We start from the raw sequence: 21051 nt of genomic DNA on the forward strand, positions 1-21051 counted from the left end.
CGCATGGCTTACGGAGGAAAGATTCTTATTCAACTTCCCCATGGATATAAAAGGAAAATTAATAAGACCAAGAACTATTAAGATAAAATCAAAGAAAACTCAGATGAGTGTGTATAAATAAATGTGTACATGTATGTGTAGTGTGACCTAAGTGTAAGTAGAAGTAGCAAGACATGCCTGTAATCTTGCATATTTATGAGACAGACAAAAGGCATCAGCAATCCTACCATCATGTAAAACAATCACAGGCTTTCGTTTTACACTCACTTGGCAGGACGGTAGTACCTCCCTGGGTGGTTGCTGTCTACCAACCTACTACCTATAAATATATATATATATATATATATATATATATATATATATATATATATATATATATATATATAAATATATATATAAATATATATATATGGTACCTAGGGATTGGCAGAGAGCATGCAGAGTTCCTTTGTATAAAGGCAAAGGAGATAAAAGAGAGTGCAAAAATTATAGGGGGATAAGTCTGCTGAGTATACCTGGTAAAGTGTATGGTAGAGTTATTATTGAAAGAATTAAGAGTAAGACGGAGAATAGGATAGCAGATGAACAAGGAGGCTTTAGGAAAGGTAGGGGGTGTGTGGACCAGGTGTTTACAGTGAAACATAAGTGAACAGTATTTAGATAAGGCTAAAGAGGTCTTCGTGGCATTTATGGATTTGGAAAAGGCGTATGACAGGGTGGATAGGGGGGCAATGTGGCAGATGTTGCAAGAGTATGGTGTAGGAGGTAGGTTACTGAAAGCAGTGAAGAGTTTTTACGAGGATAGTGAGGCTCAAGTTAGAGTATGTAGGAAAGAGGGAAATTATTTCCCAGTAAAAGTAGGCCTTAGACAAGGATGTGTGATGTCACCGTGGTTGTTTAATATATTTATAGATGGGGTTGTAAGAGAAGTAAATGCGAGGGTCTTGACAAGAGGCATGGAGTTAAAAGATAAAGAATCACACACAAAGTGGGAGTTGTCACAGCTGCTCTTTGCTGATGACACTGTGCTCTTGGGAGATTCTGAAGAGAAGTTGCAGAGATTGGTGGATGAATTTGGTAGGGTGTGCAAAAGAAGAAAATTAAAGGTGAATACAGGAAAAAGTAACGTTATGAGGATAACAAAAAGATTAGGTGATGTAAGATTGAATATCAGATTGGAGGGAGAGAGTATGGAGGAGGTGAATGTATTCAGATATTTGGGAGTGGACGTGTCAGCGGATGGGTCTATGAAAGATGAGGTGAATCATAGAATTGATGAGGGAAAAAGAGTGAGTGGTGCACTTAGGAGTCTGTGGAGACAAAGAACTTTGTCCTTGGAGGCAAAGAGGGGAATGTATGAGAGTATAGTTTTACCAACGCTCTTATATGGGTGTGAAGCATGGGTGATGAATGTTGCAGCGAGGAGAAGGCTGGAGGCAGTGGAGATGTCATGTCTGAGGGCAATGTGTGGTGTGAATATAATGCAGAGAATTCGTAGTTTGGAAGTTAGGAGGAGGTGTGGGATTACCAAAACTGTTGTCCAGAGGGCTGAGGAAGGGTTGTTGAGGTGGTTCGGACATGTAGAGAGAATGGAGCGAAACAGAATGACTTCAAGAGTGTATCAGTCTGTAGTGGAAGGAAGGCGGGGTAGGGGTCGGCCTAGGAAAGGTTGGAGAGAGGGGGTAAAGGAGGTTTTGTGTGCGAGGGGCTTGGACTTCCAGCAGGTATGCATGAGCATGTTTGATAGGAGTGAATGGAGACAAATGGTTTTTAATACTTGACGTGCTGTTGGAGTGTGAGCAAAGTAACATTTATGAAGGGGTTCAGGGAAACCGGCAGGCCGGACTTGAGTCCTGGAAATGGGAAGTACAGTGCCTGCACTCTGAAGGAGGGGTATTAATGTTGCAGTTTAAAAACTGTAGTGTAAAGCACCCTTCTGGCAAGACAGTGATGGAGTGAATGATGGTGAAAGTTTTTCTTTTTCGGGCCACCCTGCCTTGGTGGGAATCGGCCAGTGTGTTAATAATATATATATATATATATATATATATATATATATATACAGTGGACCCCCGGTTAACGATTTTAATCCGTGCAAGAGGGGTAATTGTTATGCGAAATAATCGTTATGTGAATGAATTTTCCCCATAAGAAATAATGGAAATAAAATTAATCCGTGCAAGACACCCAAAAGTATGAAAAAAAAAATTCTTTACCACATGAAATGTTAATTTTAATACACACAAACTGAAAAAGGCATGCACACTTACATGACACTTACTTTTATTGAAGATCTGGTGATGATTGATGGGATGGGAGGAGGGGAGAGCATTATCTTCTTACTGTTTAGAAGGGGAATCCCCTTCCATTAGGACTTGAGGTAGCAAGTCCTTTTCCGGGGTTACTTCCCTTCTTCTTTTAATGCCACTAGGACCAGCTTGAGAGTCACTGAACCTCTGTCGCACAACAAATCTGTCCATAGAGCTCTGTACCTCCCGTTCCTTTACGATTTGTCTAAAATGGGCCACAACATTGTCATTGAAATAGTCACCAGCACGGCTTGCAACAGCTGTGTCAGGGTGATTTTCATCCATAAAGGTTTGCAGTTCAACCCACTGTGCACACATTTCCTTAATTTTTGAAGTAGGCACAATGGATTCCACAACTGGCATAGGCTTCTCAGGGTTAGCCCCAAACCCTTCAAAATCTTTCTTAATTTCCATACTAATTCTCACCCTTTTTACCACAGGGTTGGCACTAGAAGCTTTCTTGGGGCCCATGGTCACTTATTTTCCACAAACAGCACCGAAAACACTGTAATAATACGAAATATTCCGAGTGTATGCTTGGATGTTACCGCGGAGGCTGGCTGGTAAACAATGGGACGGGCGGCACATGTGAGGCTGGCTGAGGGCACATTGGACGCGTCTCGGACGAAAATCGGTGAGCGGGTTTTTAATCGGTATGCGCGGCAAAAATTTTGCGATAAAAGTAAGCGGTATGCGGAAAAATCGCTATGTGATGCCATCGTTATGCGGGGGTCCACTGTATATATATATATATATATATATATATATATATATATATAATCTATATATAATCTATATATATATATATATATATATATATATATATATATGCATGCAAAACAACCACTCTGAAAGAATAGAGAAATTCCAAGCGCTTTCGTGACTACTCACATTATCAAGGAACTATGAAAGTGAAGCATCGAAGGAAGCTATATAAGGGGTCCGGCCAGCACCTCACTATCAGATCCCCTGTTTACTGTGATCTTATTGCATATATATATATACAGTGGACCCCCGCATAGCGACCTTAATCCGTGCAAGAGGGCTGGCTGTTATGCGAAATGTTCGGTATGCGAATGAATTTTCCCCATAAGAAATAATGGAAATCAAATTAATCCGTGCAAGACACCCAAAAGTTTGAAAAAAAAAATTTTACCACATGAAATATACATTTTCCTACACACAAAGAGAAGGATACATGCACAATAGTAGAGTAGTACATGCACAATATATATTGTGCATGTACTACTCTACTAAATGAAGAATAAATGACACTTACCTTTATTGAAGATGCAGCAATGACTGATGAGACACTGTGTCCTGGGAGTGCCTTTTCCTCCTGAGTACTGTAGGTCCTGTTTGGTATTTTCTTCCAGAACAGGCCTTATCACACTGTGTATGTCACTACGATTCTTAAATCTCTCAAACCAACCTTTGCTGGCTCTAAATTCACCAATATGAGCACTAGTTCCAGGCATTTTCCCTGTTCACCTGGGTGTTAGTCGACTGGTGTGGGTTGCATCCTGGGAGACAAGATTAAGGACCCCAATGGAAATAAGTTAGACAGTCTTCGATGACACTGACTTTTTTGGGCTATCCTGGGTGGCAAATCCTCTGGGGTTAATTGTTTCTTGGTATTCTCAATAAGCCACACCAACAACGGTGCTACAGCAGCAGCAGCAGCTGACGGTGGTACAGCAGCAACAGACGATGCTACAGCAGCAGCAGACGATGCTACAGCAGCAACTGACGATGTTACAGCAGCAGCAGACGATGCTACAGCAGCAGCAGCAGCAGACGATGCTACAGCAGCAGCAAACGATGCTACAGCAGCAGCAGACGATGCTACAGCAGCAGCAGACGATGCTACAGCAGCAGCAGACGGTACTACAGCAGCAGGAGCAGCTGACGGTGGTACAGCAGCAGCAGCTGACAGTGCAGCAGCAGCTGACGGTGATACAGCAGCAGCAGCAGCTGTACCACCAATAGTAGCGATGGTTGATTGGGGTTTATTATACAACCTGGCCAGCTCGGAGACACGCACTCCACTTTCATACTTATCAATGATCTTTTTCTTCATCTCCATAGTAATTCTCACCCTTATTGCTGTAGGGTTGGCACTAGAAGCTTTCTTGGGGCCCATGGTCACTTATTTTCCAGAAAAAAATCACCAAAAACACTGTAATAATACGAAATGTTCCGATTGTATGCTTGGATGTTACCGCGGAGGCTGGCTGGTAAACAATGCCACCGGCGGAACATGTGAGCGTGGCTCAGGCCGCACATTGGACGCGTCTCGGACGAAGGGCGCTGAGCGGGTTTTTGGGCGGTATGCAAGGCAAAATTATAGCGATCAAAGCGTCCGGTATGCGCATTGTCCGTTATGCAAGGCGTCCGGTATGCGGGGGTCCACTGTATATATATATATATATACTATATGTATGTATATACAGTGGTCCCTCGCTTTTCGTAGTTCTTGGCAATCGTAAATTTCGGAAATCATAAAGATATTTTCGTATAAACATGGGCTCGCTTTTCATAGATTGACTCGCGAGTCGTAGTTCGTCCAGGACGCGTACCGACGGCGTGAGCCGTGGCGGCAGCCAGTCTGGCATTGTTTACCAGTGAGCGAAGGTCCCATCACGTGCTCCAGCGAAATATTTCATATTCCATTTATTTTAGTGCTTGCAAGTACTAAATAAGCTACCATGGCTCCAAAGAGAGCTCCTAGTGCCAAGCCTGTGGTAAAGGTGAGAAATATGATTGAATTTAAGAAAACCATCATTGAACAATATGAAAGTGGTACAAGTGTGGCCGAACTGGCCAGGATCTATAAGAAACCCTACACAACCTTATGTTCCATAGTGGCCAAGAAAAAGGAAATCAAGGATGCTGTTGTTGCAAAGGGGGTAACTATGCTGACAAAAATGAGATCACCAGTACTCAAAGAGGTTGAGAAGTTATTATTGGTGTGGATAAATGAGAAACAATTAGCAGGAGATACTCTTATGACTTCGATTATTTGTGAAAAGGCTAGGCAGTTGCATGACGATTTGGTAAAGAAATTGCCTGCAGCTAGTGGTGATGTGAGTGAATTTAAGGCCAGCAAAGGCTGGTTTGAGAGATTTAAGAACCGTACTGGCATACACAGTGTGGTAAGGCATGGTGAGGCTGCCAGTTCGGACCACAAGGCGGCTAAAAAATATTTGCATGAATTCAAGGAGTACATAGAGGCTGAAGGACTGAAACCTGAACAAGTGTTCAATTGTGACGAAACAGGCCTCTTTTGGAAGAAAATGCCAAAGAGGACCTTCATTACACAGGAGGAAAAGGCAATGCCAGGACACAAGCCTATGAAAAACAGGCTGACGCTAATGTTCTGTGCTAATGCTAGTGGGGATTTCGAAGTGAAGCCATTACTAGTGTACCATTCTGAAAATCCCAGTGTTCAGGAAAAACAATGTTATGAAGAATAAATTGTGTGTTTTGGAAATCTAATAGTAAGGCATGGGTCATGAGGGAAATTTTCGTCGAGTGGTTCAATAAAGTGTTTGGCCCTAGTGTGAAGGAGTATCTCCTGGAAAAGAAATTGGATCTCAAGTGCCTGCTAGTAATGGACAATGCACCTGCTCATCCTCCAAACTTGGATGACCTAATTTTCGAGGAGTTTGGGTTCATCACAGTAAAGTTTTTGCCCCTGAATACCACTCCTCTCCTCCAGCCCATGGACCAGCAGGTCATTGCAAACTTTAAAAAGCTCTACACAAAAGCAATGTTTCACAAGTGCTTGACTGTGACCACAGGCACTCACTTGGCCCTAAGGGAATTTTGGAGAGAACACTTCAGCATCCTCCATTCCTTCCCTTATAGGTATGGCTTGGGAGGGAGTGACTACCAGGACTTTGAACTCTGCTTGGAGAAAATTGTGGCCAGATTGTGTCGACAAGAGGGATTTTGAAGGGTTTGGGACTGACCCTGATGAGCCTATGTCTGTTTTAAAATCAGTTGTGGCACTGGGGAGTTCCATGGGGTTGGATGTGAGTTTGGAAGATGTGGAAGAATTGGTGGAAGGCCACAACGAAGAGCTCGCCACTGAGGAGCTGCAAGAGCTTCAGCAGGAACAGCAACAGATCGCAGCTCAGAATCTTGCTGCAGAGGAGGAGGAAGAGAGATGGAAGGTGCCTTCTTCAGAAATTAAAGAGATTTTTACTATGTGGGGTAAGATGGAAAGCTTTATGGAGAAACATCACCCTAACAAGGTTGTTGCAAGCCATGTTGGCAATATGTACAGTGACAAAGTCTTGGGCCATTTTAGGGAAGTGTTAAAGAGAAGCCAGAAACAGAGCTCTCTAGACAGTTATTTTGCGAGACAGGACCCCAGTGACTCTCAAGGTGGTCCTAGTGGCATTAAGAAACAGAGAAGAGAAGCAACCCCAGAAAAGCAAATGGTACCTCAAGTGTTGATGGAAGGGGATTCCCCTTCCAAATTATAAACAATCCAATCTCTCTCCTCCTCCAGTCTCCCATACACTAAGAAGAATCTCCAATAAAGGTAAGTGTTATGCTGTTAATGTTTCATTCATCATTTCCCATTGTATTGTTTATGTACTACATGTATATTTCATGTAAAAAATTTTTTTGTTTTAATACTTCTGGATGTCAAGAACGGATTAATTGTATTTACATTATTTCTTATGGGGAAAACTGATTCGCAAATCATAAATTTCGTTTATAGTAGCTCCTCCAGGAACGGATTAATTACAAAAAACAAGGGACCACTGTATATACAGTGGACCCTCGACTAACGCTATTAATCCGTTCCTGAGAGCTCATCGTTAGTCAAAATAATCGTTAGTCAAGTTAATTTTCCCCATAAGAAATAATGGAAATCAAATTAATCCATGCAAGACACCCAAAAGTATTGAAAAAAAAAATTTAACACATGAAATATTAATTTTAATACACACAAACTGAAGAAGACATGCACAGTTACATGACACTTACCTTTATTGAAGATCTGGTGATGATTGATGGGATGGGAAGAGGGGAGTGTGTTGATGGTCTTAGTGTTTAGAAGGGGAATCCCCTTCCATTAGGACTTGAGGTGGCAAGTCCTTTTTCGGGGTTACTTCCCTTCTTCTTTTAATGCCACTAGGACCAGCTTGAGAGTCACTGGACCTCTGTCGCACAACATATCTGCCCATAGAGGCCTGTACCTCCCGTTCCTTTATGACATTCCTAAAGTGTTTCACAACATTGTCAGTGTCACCATTAAACACTTGTTCAGGTTTCAGTCCTTCACTGTCTATGTACTCCTTGAATTCCTGCACATATTTTTCAGCTGCTTTTTGGTCCAAACTGGCAGCCTCACCATGCCTTATCACACTATGTATGCCACTACGATTCTTAAATCTCTCAAACCAACCTTTGCTGGCCTTAAATTCACTCACATCACCACTAGTTGCTGGCATTTTTCTAATTAAATCGTCATGCAACTTCCTAGCCTTTTCACATATGATTGCTTGAGAGATGCTATCTCCTGCTATCTGTTTTTCGTTTATCCATACCAATAACAGTCTCTCAACATCTTCTATCACTTGCGATCTCAGTTTCGAAAACATAGTTGCACCTTTGGCAAGAACAGCTTCCTTGATTGCCATTTTCTTGGCCACAATAGTAGCGATGGTTGATTGGGGTTTTGTGTACAGCCTGGCCAGCTCGGTGACATGCACTCCACTTTCATACTTAGCAATGATCTCTTTCTTCATATCCATAGTAATTCTCACCCTTTTTGCTGTAGGGTTGGCACTAGAAGCTTTCTTGGGGCCCATGGTGATTTATTTTGCAGGTGCAATCACTAAAAAGGCTGTGATAATATGAAATGTTCCGATTGTATGCTTGGAAGCGACCGCGGTGGCTGGCTGGCTTGTAAACACTGGCCAGAAGTGGACACGTCTCAGACGGAACGATTAGTGTTGGTCGAGTTTTTTAGCACTAATTGAGGCAAAATTTTGGCGATAAAATGTATCGCTAGTCAGATTTATCGTTAATCGATGCCATCGCTGGTTGAGGGTCCACTGTATATATATACATATACATACATACATGTATATAGTGTATAAATAACAAGAAAAAGGCACAATACCGTGACTGGAACGATACACAAATAACCCACACATAAAAGAGAGAAGCTTACGACGATGTTTCGGTCCGAACAGTCGCCGTCTAGTTGAATCCTCTCTAATACACAACTTTCCTTGTATGAACCTTAGCCCTGGCTTCGTCTCTGTAGATGCCTTCCTCTCCCACTACATTGTAAAATGCTCCAAACTTCAGAACACCCGTGACTTAACCTGACTCCTCATTTTTTCTTTTTCTTTTTCTTCTTCTCCCTCTTCCCCTTTCCTCTTTCCTTTTCTCCTCTGGGTTGTCTTTCTCTCTTCTGTCTCTTGTTTCTGTTCCTTCTTCATTTATTTCCCACTTCCCCTTTCACGCACCTCTGTGTGCTTGCTCTCCCTCAGTGGGCACCTAGCTCTCTTGCAGTGCTCCCCTTCCTTTGTATTTGACTGGCTCGTCCTCCTTATTTCCCACTTCTACCACTACCACTATTACTACCTCTTCTACTACTACTACTACTACAACTACTGATGAAATTAAGACACATGTGCAGCGTCTGGTTGTCTTTGTTGTGGACGTTTTGCCATCCAGTGGCTGGATGGATGGCGAAACGTCTACGATGGGGATGCCCGGGTGTTGCGCATGTGTCTTAATTTCATCTTGTCGGTATTATATACCATTCTTGTACTACTACTACTACTACTACTACTACCACCACCACCACCTCTTCCTGCCTATATATAGCCGTCCTGCTCCACTTCCGGTTAGTGTGACTTTGTCAATGGTCCAAGTCGGACCGAAACGTCATTGTAAGCTTCTCTCTTTTATGTGTGGGTTATTTGTGTATGTATATAGTGTGTGTAAAGGTAGAAAGTTGAAAGTGAACATAGAAAAAGAGTAAGGTTATGAGGGTATCAAATGATTTAGATAAAGAAAAATTGGATATCAAATTGGGGAGGAGGAGTATCGAAGAAGTGAATGTTTTCAGATACTTGGGAGTTGACGTGTCGGTGGATGGATTTATGAAGGATGAGGTTAATCATAGAATTGATGAGGGAAAAAAAGTGAGTGGTGCGTTGAGGTATATGTGGAGTCAAAAAACGTTATCTATGGAGGCAAAGAAGAGAATGTATGAAAGTATAGTAGTACCAACACTCTTATATGGGTGTGAATGCAGCAGCGAGGAGGCGGTTGGAGGCAGTGGAGATGTCCTAAGGCCAATGTGTGGTGTAAATATTATACAGAAAATTCGGAGTGTGGAAATTAGAAGAAGGTGTGGAGTTAATAAAAGTATTAGTCAGAGGGCTGAAGAGGGGTTGTTGAGGTGGTTTGGTCATTTAGAGAGAATGGATCAAAGTAGAATGACATGGAGAGCGTATAAATCTGTAGGGGAAGGAAGGCAGGGTAGGGGTCATCCTCGAAAAGGTTGGAAGGAAGGGGTAAGGGAGGTTTTGTGGGCGAGTGGCTTGGACTTCCCGCAGGCATGCACGAGCGTGTTCGATAGGAGTGAATGGAGACGAATGGTATTTGGGACCTGACGATCTGTTGGAGTGTGAGCAGGGTAATACAGTGGACCCCCGGTTTACGATATTATTTCATTCCAGAAGTATGTTCAGGTGCCAGTACTGACCGAATTTGTTCCCATAAGGAATATTGTGAATTAGATTAGTCCATTTCTGACCCCCAAACATACACATACAAATGCACTTACATAAATACACTTACATAATTGGTCGCATTGGGAGCTGATCGTAAACCGGGGGTCCACTGCATTTAGTGAAGGGATTCAGGGAAACCGGCTAGTTTTACATAGCCAGACTTGAGTCCTGGAAATGGGAAGTACAATGCCTGCACTCTAAAGGAGGGGTTCGGGATATTAGCAGTTTGGAGGGATATGTCGTGTATGTTTATACGTATATGCTTCTAAGCTTTTGTGTTTCTGAGCACCTCTGCAAAAACAGTTTATTATGCATGAGTGAGGTAAAAGTGTTGAATGATGATGAAAGTATTTTCTTTTTGGGGTTTTACTTTCTTTTTGGGTCACCCTGCCTCGGTGGGAGATGGCCGACTTGTTAAAAAAAAATATATATACATGTATATATAAAACATGAAATAACTTAAAAACACTTGAAATTTTAGAAAATTTCCAGACATAATGGAGAGATGCAGTGCTCATGGAGAATGTAAACAAACTAGGTGGTGCACGGCGACCATATTAGAAAGTCAGGTGAGAGGAGCCGTATAGCGAGTTTTGGTCATAATTTGAAATGTTCATATGTATCTTTATGTTCATATGTATCTTCATACATATATGCTTCTAAACTGTTGTATTCTGAGCACCTCTGCAAAAACAGTGATAGTGTGTGAGTGTGATGAAAGTGTTGAATGATGATGAAAGTATTTTCTTTTTGGGGATTTTCTTTCTTTTTTGGGTCACCCTGCCTCGGTGGGAGACGGCCGACTTGTTGAAAAAAAAAAAAAAAAATTTGCAGAACACCGTAAGGTGAAACTCCGTAAAGCGGGGCCCTAGTATATCTCATGAAACAAAGTGATATTAAATCAGGAGATAGTTTTAGATTTTAGTACTGTATAACAAGTGGTGTGTCTTTGATAAAATTGCCAAGGTAAGCAATGAACCTGGTAATTTTGTTGATACATGTGAAAAATGAATACAGTGGTACCTTGGGATACAAACAGCTCAAAACTCGAACAATTATGTAAGTGTATTTATGTAAGTGCTTTTGTAAGTGTAGTTTTGGGGGTCTGAAATGGACTAATCTAATTTACATTATTCCTTATGGGACCAAATTCGTTAGGTATCGGCACTCGCATTAAGTTCGTATCCCAAGGTACCACTGTATTTAATAAATATTTTAATTGATTCATTTAACAAATAAATAAGTAGTTAGCTTGCTATTCTAAACAGTTTAATGGGATGATTCTCAATGTTAAAGCAAAATGATCATTAACTTTGCTATAAAATCCTGGATCGCTTTGAAGATTTTGAAATCGTTCTTTCTTAAATGATAGCTTTGCACTCTCTTGACGTTGAGAATTTCTGTAAGAAAATCTTAATTTAATTCAAAGCAAAGAACCTACTCTCTAAATATGCAATAATCAGCAGAAGGCTAACTACGTAATTGTAAGCCTTTTCTAAGTTATTCAGCTTTATAAAATTTCACATTTCTGTGATAAATTTATGTTTAACTTCTAACATGTTAACACTAAATTGTGATTTCAAAGACAAAAATCCTAAAATGCTGTTACTGTTACACTTCAGTTACTGAAAAGCAAGTGAAAAGACACTGTTTGCAGGAGAAACATTTATTACATCATTTTGTCCAGCAGTGAACTTTATCTGTACAAGTCGTCTTATATGGCAAATTAGCACCCTGAGGTCAAGCTCAGGAAAGGTCAAAGGAGAGGTAACTAGTGGCGCAATGATACCAAAATCTTTGCTGATACTGACACTCAATTTTAGGCCAATGCTGATACCATCAAAACTAGCCAACAACCACTGCTAATGATACATCAAAATTACCTGATACTCTTTAATAACAATACCATCATTAGACAATACTCACTGATACCAATACTTTGGCACATCCCTAAAGGTAACAAGTGAGGTTTGCTTTGTCCAGACCTACACAAAATGTCATGTTAAATGTTTCCCAGAAAGCATAGTGCTGTTCTTCCTACAAGCTGGCTTATACCATTGTTTAACCACTGAAAGAAAGCTCTGGGAATTCTTTTCTAAACCCACAGAATAACCCCCTTTTTCTTGATTATGTCTGGGGTTATGTAACATTCTGATTATTTGAGAGTAGGTATAGTCCCCCAAACCCCCAGTCTCACTGCTGAGGTCAACCTATGGCCAGCAATATACAGAATATGTTCAATAAACAAAAAGATGGTTTAATTCTGATGTGAAGAATTCTTACAGGGTAAGCAATACTTACTTTGCTTCTTATGAATATGCATCACTGTATGAATACAAATTTACCAGTGTCTTTTCCATTAATATTGCAATTGCCTGTCATATGACCTATATAAAGTTACATTACCTGTAGCAGTACCCCTTGGTGCACATATATGAGCCTCCCTTCTTGACCTTGTCTTCTCCAGCGTTTGCACCCCGCTGTTGAAAAATTATATGAATAAATTCTATATGCACAGAACTGGATTGCTGCAATATTTTAAGGTCATCAGAAGCATTTACAGTGGAACCTCAGTTTTCGTATGCCCCAGTTTTCGTAGGATTTGGTTTTTGACAACTTTCTTCACCAAAATTTTGTCCCAGTTTTCGTACATCCGCTCGGTTTTCAGAGTTGAAAATAGTCCATACCAAACGCATCCACGTGACTCTGCCACTCAAGCGCCCACACAAAGCATCCCATGCATTTGTGACTCAGTTTGTCTGTTTCTCGTTGAGTGAGCATCACCCCGCACGTTCATCTGAAAGATTTCGTAATAATCCATTGTTTTTTGTGCTTTTTTATCGAGTGGTACTGCTAAATAAGCTAAATAAGTTTTGAGTGCCAGCCCTTTGATAAAGAAAGCGAGAAACACGATAGAGTTCAAGAAAGAAATCGTAGCAAAGTACGAAAGTGGCGTACATGTGGCCGATCTTGCCAGGATGTATGGGAAGTCTGTATCAACAATCAGTTCCATCCTGGCGAAGAAAAAAAATATCAAGGAAGCTGATGTTGCGAAAGGGGTAAATATGCTAATGAAACAGAGATTGCAAACAATCAAAGATGTTGAGTTGTTGTTATTGTTGGTGTGGATCAACGAAAAACAGTTAGCAGAAGATAGTGTTTTGGAGGCGATAATTTGAGAAAAGGCAGGGCAGTTACATGCAGATCTTGCAAAGAAAATGCCCGGAACTGGCATACACAGTGTGGTAAGGCATGGTGAGGTTGCAAAATCGGACAAACATGGGGCCGAAGAATTCGTTGATGAATTCAAGGAGTATGTAGAAGCTGAAGGATTCTTCCCCCAAATCTTCAATTGTCACGAAACAGACCTCTTTTGGAAGAAAATGCCAAAGAGGACCTACATCACGCAGGAGGAAAAGGTGCTACCAGGACAAGCCTTTGTTCTCTGGTAATGCTAGTGGGGATTTCAAAGTGAAGCCTTTACTGGTGTATCACTCTGAAAATCCCTGAGTGTTCAAGAAAAACAACGTCATCAAGAATAAATTGTGCATGATGTGAAAGGCTAACAATAAGGCATAGGTCACAAGGCAAATTTTCATTGAGTGGATCAATGAAGTGTTTGTCCCTAGTGTGAAGAAACACCTCCTGCAAAAACAATTGCCACTCGAGCGCCTCCTGGTAATGGACAATACCCCTGCTCATCCTCTAGACTTGGAAGACCAATTGTTGGGGGAGTTCAGTTTCATCACAGTGAAGTTCTTGCCCCCTAATACCACTCTCATCCAGCCCATGAACCAGGAGGTCATTTCAAACTTCAAAAAACTCTACACTAAAGCAGTTTCGAAGGTGCTTTGAAGTGATCTCGGACACTGAACTGACCCTAAGAGTTCTGGAGGAATCACTTCAATATCCTCAATTGCATAAGCCTTATAGGCAAGGCTTGGCAGGGAGTGACTTCCAGGACAATGAACTCTGCTTGGAGAAAACTGTGGCCAGAATGTGTCCTTGAGAAAGATTTTGAAGGGTTTGAGGCTGACCCAGACGACCCTACGCCTATTGTGGAACCTATTGTGTCTTCTGGGAAGTTCATGAGGTTGGATGTGAGTGGCCAGGATGTTGAAGAGTTGGTGGATGACCACAGGGAAGAGCTAACCACTGAAGAGCTGTAAGACCTTCAACTGGAACAACTGACTGCAGCCAAGGAAATTGCTTCAGAGGAGGAAGAGAGAGGGGAGAATGTGCCTTCTTCAGTGATTAAGGACGTGTGTGCAAAATGGAGCGAGTTGCAAAGTTTTGTGGAGAAATATCACCCCAACAAAGCTGTTGCAAGCCGTGTCTGCAACATGTTCAACGACAATGCCTTGTCCCATTTTAGGCAATTCTTAAAGAGATGCCAGAAACAGACCTCTCTGGACAAATTTTTTGTACGACAAGGGTACAGTGACTCAAGCTGGCCCTAGTGCCAGTAAAAGACAAAGAAGGGAAGTAACCCCAGATAGGGCCTTGATACCTGAAGTCCTTATGGAAGGGGATTCCCTTCCAAACAATAACCTCTCCTCCTCCCTCTCCCCTTCTCGCCGTCTTCCATACACCAACAAGAGTCTTCAATAAAGGTAAAAGTGACGTTAAATATTCATTTATCCATTTCATTAGTCATTTATATTTATTTCTCGTTGTTTTCTGGATGTAAAACTATAGTTATTCTCTACGTATTGTATTTTTTGTTAATATTTTTGGGTGTCTGGAGCAGATTAATTGGATTTACATTATTTCTCATGGGAAATATTGCTTCAGTTTTTGTAAGGTTCAGTTTTTGTCAGACTTTTTAGAACAGATTAATCACGAAAACCGAAGTTCCACTGTATGTATGTAAGTACATACAACATGTACGTACCAGCGAATGTTATCAATATAGGTGGTATTTTATTCCTCAGAAAATTTTTCATTATAAGTCTTAGATCTACAATAACCTTGGTGAAGCTTTTGGTCATGGCAATGAGGGCTTTTCCTGAATTACCTGTCCATCCAGTAAAAAAATTAATCTATATCACAAAATAATAATCTCCATTGAGAAGTGGAGAAGAATCCTTCCTCCGTAAGCCATGCATGTCATAAGTGGCAACTAAAATGCCAGGAGCAAGGGGCTAGTAACCCCTTCTGTATAAATTTCTTTATAAATTACTTTTTCAGGTCACCCTGCCTTGGTGAGAGACAGCTGGTGTGTTAAAAGAAAAAATAATAATAGCAACAACAACACAATACAGGATAGCCCTGCGTTATGGCACTTTACTAATATGGATATATTAACTCCTTGACTGTCGCAACCCCAAATCCTGAGGTGTCTCCTGGTGTCGCAAAAATTTAAAAAACAAAAAATATTATTTTTTCTTATGAAATGAGAGACAATCATTTCCCGATGGTAATAACACCAAAAGTATGAAATTTGATGGAATTACGCTCTTGCGAAGTTAGCGACCTCAGCGATATTAACGAATCGGCGATTTCCCCCACTTTGAGCCCTATTTTCAGCTAATTCCCTTGTTCCAGTGAACCAAACTCATAAATATTTCTTTAGAACTTCATTTGTTCTATCGATTGAGTACAAGAAACCGCCCATTTACCAATTTCAACTACCCAATAAAGTGGTCAGAAATTGGCAATTTGGCCAATTTCACACAAATTAAAAAATATGCCAATTTCAAAATAGGGTCCAGTATGAACAATGTAGACATTCCTGGCTCTAAACTAACATTTTCTAAGAACATAAGAACATAAGAATGTAGGAACACTGCAGAAGGCCTACTGGCCCATACGAGGCAGGTCCTTATCAAAACGACATCTCCAGGCCCCTCTGATATCACTCTTACTTTCTATTTTGAATTTTTATTCATAAAAAAAATAGAAGATTTACTGTTATGCAGACTACTGCAATATTGTAATAATTATATAAATAATGTCAACCCATTCATGACTGCATATTAGAATGGCTAGTTGGACATTTATTGGACAATGACATCATTTGTTTACTAATGAACATTGGCAAAAATCAAACATTTCCCCTACTTTGAGCTCCATTTCAAGGTTCTTTTCACAGTAAAACCAACCAAAATCACCTCTATTTCTATAATATGTTTTCCATTCTATCAAATGAGACCAAGAAAACGAGAATAGAATCATAAATACTATACGAAAATAGACCACAAAGTTGGTGTTTTAACCCTTTCAGGGTCCAAGGCCCAAATCTGGAGTCACGCACCAGTGTCCAAGAATTTTCAAAAAAAAAATTTGTTATTTTTTCTTATGAAATCGTAGAGAATCTTTTTGTGAAGGTAATAAAACAAAAAGTACGAAAATTGGTGGAAAATTGACGAAATTATGCTCTCGCGAATTTTGATGTGTCAGCGATATTTACGAATCGGCGATTTTGCCGACTTTGACTCCCATTTTAGGCCAATTACATTATTCCAATCAACCAAATTCTTAGCTATTTCACTAGTATTACTTCTATTCTATCGATTGAGCACAAGAAATCGCCAAGTCAACTGTTTCAACTACAAAATAAAGTGATCGGAAATTGTTAATTTGGCCAATTTAACACAAAGTTCAAAATATTCCAATTTCAAAATAGGGTCCAGAATGAACAATGTAGGCATTCCTGGCACTAAACTAACATTTCCTCTGTTCATTAGTTATGTTTTGAGGCTTTACAAATAAATTCCATTTTGATTTTTTATTCACATAATGAATTTTTATTCACACCAAAAAATAGAAGATTTACTGTTATGCAATACTGTAATAATTGTATAAATATCATCACCATATTTGTGAATGTATATTAGACCCACCAGCTGACGTGTATTAGACGTGTGAGGTCGTTTGTTTACTCTTGAATATCGGCAAAAATTTAACATTTCCGCTACTTTGAGCTCAGTTTCAAGCCATTTCCAATGCTAAAACCAATCAAAATCATCTCTATTTCTGTAATATGTCTTCCATTTTATCAAATGAGACCAAGAAATCGCAAATACAACTATAAAAAACATACGAAAAAACACTGCAAAGTTGCTGTTTTAATCGAAAAATCATGATTTCATTTTTTTTCTCTCATTATACACAGTGTGCTGCAGGATGTGTTTTATGTGGTGCACACATACCACATAGATGTATTCTCTCATATCTAGGCCCAAATGTACCACTCACAGTTTATCAGAGTGAGCTGAGCTCATGGCGTAGATCTACGGTTTGGACCCTGAACGTAAAGCCGTAGATCTACGGGACGGACCCTGAAAGGGTTAATTAAAAAAAAACGGTCAGTTTTTTTTCTCATTATGCACTGTGCTGCAGGATTTTTTATGTGGTGCACACTGACCACACAGACCCATTCTCTCACATGTGGGCCTACCAGCTTTCTCCTGCTTGATTTGAAACCGCTAGAATTTATGAGTATACATACGTCAAACACGGTGGCTCGTAAGACGTATATATACGACCAAAACAGTCATATGGTTAAATTATACCACAAAATTTGTTTATACAACTCCTGATACACTACTCCAGCATCTGCATGCTACCTGTCTACTCTCAGTTTGTTTACATCCTCCATGAGCTACACATCTCCCAATTATGTCTGGAAACTTTCCAAAGCTTCAAGTGTGTTAAAGTTACTGCATACTTTATATACATTTAACCCTCAGTTTTCGTGTTTAATCCGTCCCAGAGCCATCAGCCAAAACTAAAATCGGCCACAACTGAAACCATTTTCCCCATAAGAAATAATGTAAATAGAATTAATCCGTTCCAGACACCCAGAAGCATCAACAAAAAAATTTTTTTACCTTAAAGATAGAGTTACATGCACAAAAGAACGAACATTACACATGACACTTACCTTTACTGAAGGCTGTTGTTGATGGATGGAAGACAGGGAGGAGGGGAGAGGGAAGAGAGGTTACTGTTTGAAAGGGAAATCCCCTTCCATAAGGACTCTAGGTACCAAGTCCTTATCAGGGGTCACTTCCCTAGCTTAAATATAGATTTACATGCAGAAAAGAATGACAAATAAATACAAAGCACTAATAAAATGTATAAATGAGCATTTAATATCACACTTACCTTTATTGAAAAGACTTGTTAGTGTATGGCAGACCGGGGGAGGGGAGTTTATTGTCGGAGAATATGACACTAATATCAACTCTATGGCTTATTTATCTATCACAATTCAACTAATATGACATAATAAACAATATTAACAACACAGAAACATGACATATACTCTAGAATGAATAAAATAAGTCATTATGTTTGTAACAACAGGTGTTGTGTTGTTACAAACATAATGACTTATTATGTTTGTAACAACACAACACTGTGAGCATAAGCCGTCCATAATGTTGGAGAAGGCTGCAGCTGAGGCGGCGTGTTTTCTGTAGCCCTATATAACTCCAACAATATTGGAGGAGTTAGTAGAATCACTTAAGAAGGCACCCTTTACCACCATCACAACACTACCACCCTCTACCACCATCACTACCACCCTCTACCAGCATCACAACCCCTACCACCATCACTACTACCCTCTACCACCATCACTACCACCCTCTACCAGCATCACAACCACTACCACCCCTACCACCATCACTACTACCCTCTACCACCATCACTACCACCCTCTACCAACATCACAACCACTACCACCCTTACCACCATCACTACTACCCTCTACCACCATCACTACCACCATCACTACCACCCTCTACCACCATCACTACCATCATCACTACCACCATCACTACCACCCTCTACCACCATCACTACCACCCTCTACCACCATCACTACCACCCTCTACCACCATCACTACCACCCTCTACCAGCACCAACTGCTTTCGTATTTTTCTACAAACTTTTTCTTGAATTACATTGTGTTTCTTACATTCTTTACCAAAGGGCTGGCACTAGAAGCTTTCTTTGGGCCTATGGTGGCTTATTTAGCAGTCACACACAATAAACAAGTGGCAAAAACAATGGATTATTACGAAATGTTTCGTATGACCTGGCAGGATATGTTCACTCACCAAGAGACAATGCTACACTGGCTGAGAATGGTGTAGGAGGCGGCTTTGTCTGTGTGCTGGGCACTGGACAGGTTCTATACGATCAACAAAAAATGAGGTAATCGACAAAAATGGAGCCAAAAAATTGATAAAAAAAAGCTGGCCAAAACCGAAATCGGCGATAATGAAAATTGATGAAAACGGAGAGTCCACTGTATACTCTTTTTTGTGTTACAGTTACAATGACATATAAGGGTAGTTGTGATCAAAAGAAGAATCGTAAGTTTCTTAAAGTGCAAAGTTAGAAACGATTAACCTCAGTGAGCAAGGTATGTCTATGGCTGAGATGGTACTGATAATTGTACTTAAGTGTACCTGTACCTAAATAACCCTTATGGGTTGAGCACTTAGTTATGATTATAATAATAATAATAATAATAATAATAATAATAATAATAATAATAATAATGTACCTAAATAAACTTACACATTGTGCTGGCATGCAGGTACATTAAAATCACTATTTGGCATCATTACAAAGTAGGAGTAGCTATGCCAGGCGAAAAATTAGCTAAGAGTGTCTAACTATTGTTGAAGATGCAATAAGCATAATAATAATCACTCTGGGGCACTTTAACAGTCATATATTATGTTATTATAGACATTTTCATTACTCTACGACATTTTTCAAAATTATATAAGAAACATGCTACAGAAAGGTGGGCTAGTGCAAAGATGAGTAGTGGGGGGGTTGAAGAGGGTTGGAATAGTTTTAAAAATGCAGTATTAGAATGTGGGGCAGAAGTTTGTGGTTATAGGAGGGTGGGGACAGGAGGAAAGAGGAGTGATTGGTGGAATGATGAAGTAAAGGGTGTGATAAAGGAGAAAAAGGTAGCTTACGAGAAGTTTTTACAAAGCAGAAGTGTTATAAGAAGAACAGATGACTGGACAGACATTTTTCTTAACAAATTACTTAGACTATACAACAAACATTGTCCTATAAAAACGAAACAGATCACAAACAAACGGCTTGGTTGCCCATGGCTAACCAGCACCATTCTGAAATCCATTGACAAGAAACACCAATATGAAAAGCAATATAGACAGGGCTTAATACACAAAGATATTCTTAAACACTATTCATCAGTTCTCACCAAAGTAATAAAGAAAGCCAAACAACTATACTACTCCAGTAGATTCACAGACACTAGAGGAGATATAAAAAAGACCTGGAAAACACTCTCTCAGATTCTAGGGACCCACAAACTGAAAAAAAAACAAGAATATTGTCCTAACTAAACCTAATGGAACACCACTACATCCCACTGACACAGCTAACAAGATAAACGACTTCTTCTCAACCATAGGATCTAATCTCGCCAATAAAATCCCACATACTAATGCCCATGCCGGGGACTACCTAGATGGGAATTTCCCAAATTCCTTCTATCTTGCACCAACTGAACCCTCGGAAGTCACCGAGATTATAAAGTCACTTAAAAACAACTCAGGGAATCTGTCTAATGTCCCACCATTACTGTACAAGCGAGCGGCCCATATCCTTTCGCATGCTATTTCATTACTTTTTAACAAGTCACTAGAAACTAGCACCTTCCCAAAACTACTCAAGATGGCAAGGGTTACACCAATACATAAAGGTGGTGACCCTACAGACTTAAACAACTATAGGCCAATATCAAACTTACCATTGCTATCCAAAATCCTTGAGAAACTCGTGCACAGGAGACTGTATTCATTTATAACGGCTCAAAACATACTCAACCCCTGCCAATTTGGATTTAGGAAAAATAAAAGCACTAATGATGCAATCATAAAAATGCTAGATCTGCTTTACACAGCATTGGAAAATAAGGAATATCCACTAGGAATTTTTATTGATCTAAGAAAAGCTTTTG

At 40.1% G+C, this 21051-nt stretch overlaps 1 protein-coding gene across 8 annotated transcripts in view; it reads right to left on the reverse strand.

The window, feature by feature from the left end:
• The window catches only part of LOC128687168 (formylglycine-generating enzyme), a 191559-nt gene that overhangs the window by 48284 nt on the left and 122224 nt on the right, over positions 1-21051 (reverse strand). For 7 of the 8 annotated variants that reach the window (XM_070092743.1, XM_070092741.1, XM_070092746.1 and 4 more), the window contains exon 6: positions 12491-12564. The exons of the other annotated variant lie outside the window; for it this stretch is intronic. In XM_070092743.1, coding sequence (XP_069948844.1) covers positions 12491-12564 — 74 coding nt within the window. The remainder of the gene's footprint in view (positions 1-12490; positions 12565-21051) is intronic. 8 annotated transcript variants of the gene reach the window in all.

Source organism: Cherax quadricarinatus, chromosome 40 (genome assembly GCF_038502225.1).
Source record: "Cherax quadricarinatus isolate ZL_2023a chromosome 40, ASM3850222v1, whole genome shotgun sequence".
NCBI classification, from domain to species: domain Eukaryota; kingdom Metazoa; phylum Arthropoda; class Malacostraca; order Decapoda; family Parastacidae; genus Cherax; species Cherax quadricarinatus.